The following is an 11,235-nucleotide window of genomic DNA, read 5'->3' as shown; positions in this document are numbered from 1 at the left end:
GTCAGGTCAAATGAACTAAGCTTCTGAACTTTTGGTGGTGCATTTATCTGCTAGACTGTTAAGTTTTATGCCAACCTTCCTTTTGTTATATAGTTGTAATTTGTTTTGGTGCGATACAAAATTTATTCTTAACGTGCAGCCACCGCCTGAAGAAAATAGTAAGCCATTTTTGTATAGTGTAGGGTGTTCCCTATATTTGCACTGGTGGCGATCTTTGATGCCGAGTGGATGTAATATGTGCAATCGCCTTAATAGCCTAGCGTTAGTTTCGGCCTTATTTATTTCCTAGTCTTCTTTTTCCCTGGTTTGCTAGTGGCCGCAACTACCATGGGCCATATGCGGGCCGTAGGATCCATGGGTCTCCTACGGGCCATCGATAAATGGGCCTGTAATCGGTGGGCCTCGGGCCGTCGGATAAATGGGTCTACATGGGCCATAATCGGGCGTAATTGGTATCGGCCCAGGCCGTTAATAGGCCGTAGGACAGCAAAGGCTTAATTCTGTCACAGGCATAATGGGTCGTTAATGGGCCAGAATATAGGACAGGCTGGAAACGGCGCAACGGTTTAACAGGCCAGAAACGGGCCGACTCTTGCCATGGGCCGAATTTGGCCCATTAGGGTAACAGGCTAGTAATGAGCCGACTCTTGCCATGGGCCGAATTTGGCCCATTAGTGGAACAGGCCAGTAACTGGCCGACTCTTGCCATGGGCCGAATTTGGCCCATTAGGAGAATAGGCCAGTAACGGGCCGGAAGTAATCGAGGGCCGAAAAGGAGCCCAAGAACATATGGGCCGTCAATAGGCCGAAAGCTAACACAGGCTGGAAACGGCCCATGTAAATCACGGGCCGTTAACGGGTATAAAGAAAATTACTGTTCATTACGGGCTAGAGTCACCATGGGCCTTTACCTGGGCCGGCCTATTATGGCACACGAAAATCTTGTGGGCCTTTACCTGGGCCGGCCCATTATGGCCCATGAAATCTTGTGGGCCTTTAGCTGGGCCAGCCCATTATGGTCCGCAAAATCTCATGGGCCTTTAGCTGGGCCGGCCCATCATGGTCCGCAAAATCTTGTGGGACTTTAGTTGGGCCGGCCCATTTAAACTTGTTGGGCAGTGCCACGTGTCGATGTATCATAGGCGCCTTCTGTCCAATGAGTGGATGACATCTATCCCGGCGATGAGCCGACATGTGTTTCCTCTAGCCAATGATGATTTTACACGTGGAAAATCCCCATTGGTCAGGGCTGTTAACGGGTTATCGGATCCAAAACCCGACCCGATAGCCTAACAGCGTTCCGTTACGGTGGATGCCATGTGTCGGTCACCCTTAACGAAAGCACTTCTGTGACGCGCGATTTATCGTCATGGAAGTGGACACTTCCGTGATGATAATTTTGGTAATGTCATGGAACACTTCTACGACAGCACAGGTATGACTATCTTGATTCTATCATAAATTTGTCATGGATGTACATGCATGACAAAAAAAGCGACCTACTGTGACAAACACGTATCATCACGGAAGTGTATTTTGTTTGTAGTGCTTCCATGGTCTCGGATCTGCTTCCCGGAAGCCGACGCCAAGCACAGAAGCACCACCGTCGTGGACAATGAACTGGCTCCCGTTGCCGACCATGATGCATAGAGGCTGCCGCGACCATCATTCTCCTCCTCGATTGGTTATCACTACTAGGAAAAAGGCTACTAGCAACGCGGGTACCCGCGCTACAGCTAATAGTTAGTAGTAGCGTGGGTGAGACCCACGCTACTACTAACTTTGTTAGTAGTAGCGTGTGCCGCCCACGCTACTGCTATTATAGACTCGCGCTACTACTAATGAAGTAGTAGTAGCGTGCCTATAAAACCAGCGCTACTAGTATCCTAAATACTAGTAGGGCACTTTTTTCCCAACGCTACTAGTAACAAATTAGTAATTAAAAAAATAAAAATAGATGCAGTAGTCATGAATGGAGATCAGAGACACGTCCAGTGCAAAATAAATTTCACAGAACCATCTTAACACTAGCAGTGTTCATGGATGCAACATTGAACATCTCAACTCGAAGAGATCACGAGGACGCACACAACCATCATCAAAAGGTTGGTACCTTCCCTAGCGTTTCACCACCAACCTAACCAGACCACTTCTCTAGATGTATGTACAAAGCGTCGAGGTCCTCCACCTTGAGGAACTCCGGACAATGGCGTCGTCCTCCACCTGGTGACCGGACGGTGCATCGAGGTTCTCCACCCCGGGGACCTCCTGCGTCATAATCACCTGGACGATAATCTGTATGACGCGGTCGCGGGGCTTCACGGTGAAGTCTACCTCCGAGTAGTTGAAGAGCACGACTCCCATCGGTCCGCAGTAGTCCTCGTCGATCACCCTGCACCCAGTCGAGAAAGTGAAAACTTGTTAGTTCGCGCCCTCGTGCAGATCCAGTAGGGTATTTTCTTCAATTTATGTCTCTTTTAGTCTATTATGAATCTTCAAAACGGAAAACACCTACTAAATGCATACCCTAGCTGTACGTGTTCATGATATCTTCTTGTTTTGGTGCATTCAAGAAATACTAGTGTATTTGAGCTATATATGCTTGAAATATTTGACAGTTAACATCTGTTCAAATTTATCATTTCATGGATAGGGAAATCGCCAACAAAGGACATCACAAAATTGATTCCCACTGCTCTTCAAAACAGGGAATAGGCGAAGTCTATTTTTAATGTTATTTGTCCAGGTCTGCTACCATCTACTTATATACTAATCAAAAGGCAAACCAATCCACTTACGCCCAGTCTGTTAGGACTTAACTTGTACTCCTAACAGTGGGGCTGTAATATTTCCACAAGCGTTCATCTGGGCCTTATCGTACGCCATCTCCAAAGATTTAAAAATGCAAGTGTGGTTCAGATGAAGGTAAGGATAATGAGATACTTGCTTGCAGGAAAAACTCCCATGCTAGCTTGATGATGATGATGTCTCGCTTGATATTCCCTTATCCGCTGAGACGACACTCTGTCGCCGCTGGCCACCAGCGGCATTCTGCTCAATGGCGGCCAAGGCATGCCTTGTTGCTGTCCAGGAAGCTCGAATCAGGATGGACCTGAGAAGAAACAAAGCACGGTCGTGTGATGTCCTGGCTGAATCAGAGTACGTTGCCTAAGGAAATAAAATGGGCAAAAGGAGGAGCGAACAATAAGCAAAAGTGCAGAACAGCATTCACTTGTATAACAACTCCACGTCCATGTGCAGCTCTGCTGCAATGGAGCATTCATTTGCGTAGTGATTTACTGAACCAATTTGAACTTAGTTCAAGCCGAGACTATTTTACAACATCTTATCTTATCCAGAAGAAAAATAACCTATACCAGTATAGTATAACCTATACCAGTATAAGAACATCTTATCTTATCCAGAAGAAAAATAACATATATCCAGAAGATAAAACTACTCTGTATAAAGTCTCTCATTAGCCTCTTGTTAGGTACTTGAATATATTTGGCAAACACAAATCTCAGAGCCAATTAACACATCGCCAGCGTGTATTTCAAGATACAGAGCAGATAGGGTAATCAAAAAATGTATCCCCATGTTCATCAATTTACTAGCAAAGAAACTAGAGCAGAAGGTTCAGAGCAGAGCACCTGCATGAAGGAGTTAGAAGGGAGGATTCCCGAAGTGAGATTCACCCCACGACGAAGGGGCCAATCTCCCCGGCCCGCATGCCGCGGGCGATCTCGTTGGCGACCAGCAGGCATGCCGACACCCACCAGGCGAGCACCGCCCACACCATGTCCACCATGTACGCCACCAGCCCCCATGGCATGGTCATCCTTCCACTTCCTTGCTCTGCCTAGCCTTAGCGTTCCTTACTTTGCTGGCGTTGCTGTTGTAGTTGCAGGCAAAGCAATTTTCAAATGGGATTCACACCAACAGCAGTACAACAAGTAGAATCAGCTAGCAATTACTAAAGGAAGAATAAGAAAAAACAAATAAGAAGTTTAATTAGCTAGTCGTACAAAATAAACCTTTGAGATGGATGGATGCCCTGTTCATTCAGATGTGAAGATTGATCAGCTCAATCATGGTGAAGAAGTTGGGTTGCCCGATGCAGATGCACCCACTGAAGAAATATACAGCAATTTGACTTTCAGTAAAAATTTACCCTGGCGCTTTAATCTTACTATCTATTGAAACTGACCCTCATGTTTTAATCTTAATGCTCCCCTAAGTTCCCCATCTACGCATCTGCATATAGCTTTAGGATTCAGACGAACAAAAAGTCTTCTGAGATGCCACATTTTATTTTCATCAGTTAGCTACAAAACTCTCTACATATAGGCATACCAATTTTACTCAAAAACAACAATACAACAAGCAGAATCAGATAGCGGTGATTAATCCCCTTTGCAATTAATGAAGGAGGAAAAACAAATCAGAAGTGTACTTAGCCAGAGAATGAACCTTTGAGATGCCCTGTTCATTCAGATCTGGCAAGAGAACAGCTGAATCATGGGGACGACGCCGACGGCGGAGAAGAAGCGGGGGTGTCAGGCGGACGGCAACGACGCGTTCCCTCCCATGCATCTCCTCTGGCTCAGCTGCTACTTCCTGTGCGTTGCCTCCCGGAGCAGGATTTGAGCTCCTTGTCCGACGCGCACAACAGCTCAGCTCCTCCTCTGTTGCGCCGTCACCGGGAATGGCAGATCCTCCCCCGGCGCCCTCGCTCTGTCCCCCCCGGCGTCCCCCATGGCCATGGGCAGCAGGAGCCGCCTCCGCGGCACCAGCAGCGCCGACACGGCGCGCAGTGGGCCGCAGGCAAAGGAGGCGGCGGAGGAGCGGGATGAAGTGGTGCGAGAGCGCGGTGGAGAAGAGGGTGGCCATGTAGGAACTGCAACCATGTCGGATCTGGATGGAGGGGCGGAGCTTGGGGGAATATTGCGCACGACCGATGCTCGCCGGAACCGGCCGGGGTGGGTGGTGGAGGCGGCGAGGAGATCGTGGGGAGAGGAGCCAGGGTGGGGTGGACCGAGGAACACTGTTTTTTAGTCATGTGTTCGTGGTGGGGTGGGAGTGTGGGTCGGGCCGGGGTGGACACGCTTAGTAGTAGCGTGGGGGTCTTACCTGCGCTACTACTATGGCCTATCTGCGGGGCATTGTTGGACACCACTTAGTAGCAGCGCGGGTTTATACCCCTCGCTACTACTATCAACTTAGTAGTAGCGCGGTTTTTATACCATTTTTAAACCGCGCTACTGCTAAACTTCTGTGTAGAAGGTTTTCCCTAGTAGTGTATGTGTGTATTGAATCACTTAGAAGTACACGTGAAGTTCCAATTCTGTTCATACCAATCCTTCAAATTTCTTGGTTGCTATTGTTTCGGTAAAAGTAATTGGTTATAGCCTCCATTGTCCAACAGAATATCAGCTTGTAATTATGCGTCGCTCCTGTATCGCGCTGTGCTTGGGTAGGTTCTTCATCGGCAACCAATAGTGTGGAAAATGATGTATAGTTTTTTAGAACTAGCAAGATGCCCATGCATTGCACGGAACATCAAGAGGCATTTGTATGAGTATTTTATCTTGTAGGAGAAAAGGATGAACGAGGGAAGGCCTTATTTGCAAATCTAGAGAGGGGTGTGGGTATCTTTCTGCAAAATTGCCATAGTTTCCTTCCTATCCGTCGGATATAGATCGGACGGCCTATATTGCAGGATGGTAGGCACACCATCATCACCAACTATGTTTTTATCAGAGTAGAGAAACTAGCAAGATGCCCATGCGTTGCACAGAACATCAAGATGCATTTATATGAGTAGTTTATCTTGTGGGAGACAAGGATGAACACAAGAAGGCCTTATCTGCAAATTTGATGACGGGTACGGGTATGTTATTGCAAAATTGCCATAGTTTCCTTCCTATCTGTCAGATATAGATTGGACGGCCTATATTGCAGGATGGCAGGCACACCGTCATCACCAACTCTGTTTTTTATAAGAGTAGAGATAGAGATAGAGAAAAAAGTAGAAAAAAAGAGTAGAGAGTAGAGAAGTAGAGATAAATATTAAATATAAAACAAATATAACAGTAGAGAAGAGAGTAGAGACAAATATTAAATATTAAATAAATATAATGGAAGAGAAGAGAGTAGAGATAGCAGGGACGTCGGGAAAGGATCGCGCGCGCATAGGAAAAAGCGGCCGGGCGCGCGGCGTCCGGCGCGCTTTATAAAATCCAACGCCCTCCTACCGCTTTGTGCTTTCCCACCGCTCTCTCCCCGCTCTGTGCCTCGCCACCGGTCCCTTCCCGCTCTGTGCCTTGCCACCGCTCTCTCCCCGCTCTATGCCTCGCCACCGCTCTCTCCCGGCTCTGCGCCTCGCCACCGCTCTTTCCCCGCTCTTTCTCACCTCGCCGCCGCCACGCCACCATGCCGCCGCATCGTCGGGAAACTTGGGGATACCGCGGCATCCGCGCGCGCCCCTCTGGCGGCTTCTTCGCCGAGATCCGGTTCCGCGGGACGCGTCGCGGCCTCGGCAATTTCGACACCGCCAACGAGGCCGCCCGCACGTACGACGCGGTGGCGTGGCGCCTCCGGTGGCCTCATAGAACATTGAACTTCCCCAACGTGCCGACGCGGGAGCGGGCGCAGGAGCTCGCGCCTCTACCACGGCTTATCACCGACGAGGATCGTCCCGACAACCGGAGGTGAGAGCACCGTATCGGCATCGTCGAGATGGACGGGGAAGCCATGGTGCTGTGGCGCCAACACTTCCCGCATGACATCATCAATGAGGGTGAGTTATACGTGCTAAGGAAAGCAGAGAGGGAGAAGAGGAGGGCGGAGCGAGCCGCCTATCGCGAGGACAAGCATACACGAAAAGCTAACGCTCAATTCAACATGGGGCTAGGAGCAGCGTTGCCCTGGGAATGCGACGACAATCGGTATCTTCACGCCTACATTGAGACGTCGGAGGAGGACATCACCGAGGAGGAGGAGTTGAACTATCTATTTTTTTATCTATCTATGCTATATCTATGCTAAGAACTATCTATGTCTCTACTCTCTAGTCTCTACTCTCTATCTCTACTTCTCGATCTCAGCACTATAAACGCTTTTTAAATCGCCGCGTGTTGCGCTTCTATTGGAGATGCTCTAACATGGCAGACGAGTGCTTTAATGCTACCCACAAGATGCGTGAGTATTACTAGTATATTTTTCTTTCCATGTTGAGATTTTAAAACCACGAGTGCAAACATGCAGAGCAGCAATGAAGACCAAATGCGGGATCTTGGGGACATCTTCAAGGAGTGTGCCAAGTTAAAGAGGAGCTGCACCGAACCTGTAAAACAAGCTTTGGTAAGTAACACCCTTTCAATTACTTTCGTTTAGCCTCATGTTCTTTGATGTTTATATGTTGTAGTTTCTATTTCTCTTAGCCTCGTGTTCTTCGATGTGTAATAAGAAGAGTCTTAATCATCCTAGTGCTTTCGTTTTTAGCTTGATGTAGGAAGTGGGTGTTCTCACCTTGTAGTCTGTTTTTATATTTTTCCTTTTGAATTCACTTCTCCGGTCCTGTTTATCTGGCTTCTACTAAATGGATCTGGGTTGCTCTAAGTATTGATCTGAAAAAGAAGTAACTTCATGTCAGGATGCAGTTCCTGCAAGGAGGGAAGTATGGTCAACCTCGATATCATGTTTCCAAAATGAGGTTGGATTACACACAAGGTGCTAGTTCCCAAATGATGCTGGATTACAGACAAGCCAGATGGAGTCGTCAACTGTTCGTGTCGTCGTGGCTCTAGTAAAGGCTGAAAGAAAGCGTGCAGCAGCCCTTGAGAATGTAGCTGAGTTCCTTAAGAAGCGAAAAGAGCAATCCGATGCTCTCTTCACCCAAGCCAAAGAAGAGATGGAAGAAGCCAGAAAGAAGCTAGCAGAGGCAGAGCAGGCTAGGCGTCTCCTTCTATCTAAAACTATTGTCAATACAAATTTTCCTTCATAATAGCTAGGTTCAAATGTTTATCCAGTTAGCATGCCTGTTGTGATGTCCGTGCATCTACTGATGTGGCACAAAATAATTTTTTTTCGGGTCATGTAATAACAGCAATTACTTTCCAAACAATAACAGACGAAGCATTGGACATGGTATAGTTCACACACAAACCCAACATTCCAAGTTCAACTTGCACATCAAACTCATGTTCACAGATATCTTCACATTCATAGATAATGTCCACAACCGTGATTCACTTGAAAGCCAAAAAAATGTGAGGAGAGTTATAAATAAAGAAAAACCTCTAGTTCCTATTACCAGTGCGAGCACAACAAGTCAAGAACATGCGTAATTAATTATATTTTGGTCATTTTTTGACTAATTGCAAGTAACTTCTAGAAGCAGGTATAATTTCTAATGCCGACCGCGGCTGGGGTCCACGATGTTTTGAGCCAAACCGGGCAACACACCGGGTGCATATGCCGGCGACGCGGTGGTCGTAGCATTCGTGGGTTTAGAGCGGCGGCGGCTCCCGTGGTCTACTATTCCTTGGTGTAAGCAATGGCCGCAAACGTGTTGGCCACCTCCGCCAACATGTCGCGGTTCCGCCAACATCTGCGTCGTATGGCGCGGCCAACCACAGTGCATTGGACGTCGTGGTCCGCCATGTGCCGGCGTGCAGCAACTGGCCACTCCTCTGTGAGCAGGCTTGGAGCATCGAGTTGATGCGCCAAGGGCCAGCTTGGAGCAGTGGCTTGCTCCTCCGCTTGCCTACCTGCAGCCTCGCCCATCGTACTGATGGCCTGGGGCGGGGAGGGAGGTGGGGCAACGAGTTGCCTGGCTTGTCGGGCACCAATCCGGCTTTTATGCCAGAGAACTCGTCTTCCTGCTCACTGCATGTTATGGAGAGTGTGGAGAAAATGGTGCAAGGAGGATATGGGGAGCAGCGGTGTGGTGCGGTTCTTGCCAGGCGTCTGGCCTCATTTAAATATCGAGCGGATGAGAGGAGCCAACCGCTGACGTTGTGTTCTAAAATGCCAGTTGGCTCGCGGAAGGACGTGTTGCCGGCACACGCGCGGATGAATTGGAGGCAGGCGGGGCAGTCTGAAGCCGGTTGCATGTGGCGAGGAGGCGTGTTCAGCCTGGCCTGCCATGAGTGGGGCCCTCTTGGCCGGCGCACTGATTCAATGCCTGCGCTATGAGAAGTTGTGTGCGTGTCAGAGAAATCACTACCTCCAGTCCTTTTTTGTTTGGGTATAAAAAAATCTCGTTTTCCATTCACATTTCACAAGTAACTAGCAAGATGCACGTGCGTTGCACGTAACATCAAGATGCATTTGTATGACTGGTTTATCTTGTGAGAGACAAGGATGAACGAGGGAAGGCCTTATTTGCAAATCTAGAGAGGTGTGTGGGTACCTTTTTTGCAAAATTGCCATAGTTTCCTTCCTATCCGTCAGATATAAATCGGATGGCCTATATTGCAGGATGGCAGGCACACCATCATCACCAACTCTGTTTTTTATAAGAGTGTAGAAATTCGTGGACAAACTTTGACCCAAAATACGATGGGGACTAGTAAACCAGGACGGAGGTAGTAGTTTTTTTTATCAAAGAAGGGTTTCCCCCTTCGGATTTTCATTACTAAAACCAACATCTAAACCATAGTATTTGCCCTAGAACTACCAGGTTCAACATCTTGCAACATAAACCCATACAACCATACGCCAAGGAGGTAGTAGTTATGAATTCCATTTTTGCTCCATACCAATCGTTCTAAAAACTACTTAAGTACTTATAACACGCCCTTGAAAATCAGAACTCTTACCCCGCTAAAAAATGATATTTTAAACGTGGCTACTCGATCTGTGGCAACTAGCGAGCCACCGCCTCCAGGTCGTTCACCTCTGGTCCAGACCATCAACTCCTACGGATCAAATTGTCACACGAGCTGACTATTCCTACAAAGGTGTGCTCCACCACGTACTCGGTACCCGCGCATGCAGCAATCGTGCACCTAGGGTTTTAGGGTTTATTTTTGAACGGTGCCTTTATGTAACTCTCATGCGTGTGAGACAGTAAGAGACCGACTGCGTGCGTGCGCCTCTTCTCTTCATATATGTACTCCAGCGTTTGTCTGTTGTCCAAAAAATTATACAGTAGTAATAACTACTAGCACTGTGGCAATGCGTTGCAACACGATCAAAGTAGATTAATACATATTCACCGATATGATAGAAAAAAGAGTCTAGTTTCGAAAGACTTGTATAACTAAAAATATCTTCTGTTTCACTCAAAATATATTCCTTTGGCGGTTTTGATGAGATAAGGGAGGAATGTTGTTGATTTCAAGATTCGAGAAGTGGTATATCTCTAATTTCTATTCTTACTAGCAAGATGCCCATGCGTTGCACGGAACATCAAGATCTTGTGGGAGAAAAGGATGGACGAGGGAAGGCCTTATCTGCAAATGTGGAGAGGAGTGCGGGTAAATTGCCATAGTTTCCTTCCTATCCGTTAGATATAGATCGGATGACCTATATTGCAGGATGGCAGGCACACCATCATCACCGACTATGATTTTTATAAGAGTTCGAGATAAAAAAATAGAGTTGGTGATGATGGTGTGCCTGCCATCCTGCTATATAGGCCGTCCGATTTATATCTAATGGATAGGAAGGAAACTATGGCAATTTTGCAAAAAGATACCCACAGCCCTCTCCACATTTGCAAATAAGGTCTTCCCTCGTTCATCCTTTTCTCCCACAAGATAAACTACTCATACAAATGCATCTTGATGTTTCGTGCAACTCATGGGCATCTTGCTAGTTGTTGCAAAAAGCCCATATGTGTGTGTTGTGTGTGTGAGGGAGAGGGGAAGAGGAGGAGGACGGAGTACATGTGTGACAAAGACACAAAGAGTGTGTGTGCGAGAGGTATCGGCTCAAAATGAGGCGATAGTGTGTGTGTGTGCATGATCGAGAGGGCGTGTCTCAAGAAGGGACGAAAAATCTACATAGATACAAGGAGTGCGAGAGAGACATGTATGCGATAGTGGAAGCACGAGTGTGCGGGTGTATAAACCTATCTGGAGGCTAGTCGATCAATGATGTGAGAGAAATACGAGTCGGGGGTGCGAAAGCGAGAGTTTTGTGTGTGTGTGTGTGTGTGAGAGAGACGATAGTCGGGAAGGGGAGTGGGTGCAGGAGCTGTGTGTGTGAGAGAGAGAGAGCGGG

General features: G+C 47.5%; 1 protein-coding gene across 2 annotated transcripts; it reads right to left on the bottom strand.

Moving 5' to 3' along the window:
* Positions 1-1,965: 1,965 nt before the first annotated feature.
* On the bottom strand, positions 1,966-5,076 carry LOC125534282 (uncharacterized). Of its 2 annotated transcripts, XM_048697544.2 has the most exons (5): positions 4,474-5,076; positions 4,038-4,132; positions 3,654-3,895; positions 2,948-3,112; positions 1,966-2,392 (listed from the first exon to the last, which is right to left on the bottom strand). In XM_048697544.2, the coding sequence occupies exon 3, from the start codon at positions 3,839-3,841 to the stop codon at positions 3,695-3,697; it is 147 nt and encodes a 48-aa protein (XP_048553501.2). In that variant the 5' UTR covers positions 3,842-3,895; positions 4,038-4,132; positions 4,474-5,076; the 3' UTR covers positions 1,966-2,392; positions 2,948-3,112; positions 3,654-3,694. The 2 variants fall into 2 exon arrangements, with proteins under 2 accessions (XP_048553501.2, XP_087396375.1); XM_087540249.1 differs by lacking the exon at positions 4,038-4,132.
* Between the last annotated feature and the right edge of the window lie 6,159 nt (positions 5,077-11,235).

Source organism: Triticum urartu, chromosome 2A (genome assembly GCF_056163025.1).
Source record: "Triticum urartu cultivar PI428250 chromosome 2A, HENAU_Tu73, whole genome shotgun sequence".
NCBI lineage: Eukaryota > Viridiplantae > Streptophyta > Magnoliopsida > Poales > Poaceae > Triticum > Triticum urartu.
Note: the sequence above shows the minus strand (reverse complement) of the source record. Positions and strands in the feature narration are given on the sequence as shown.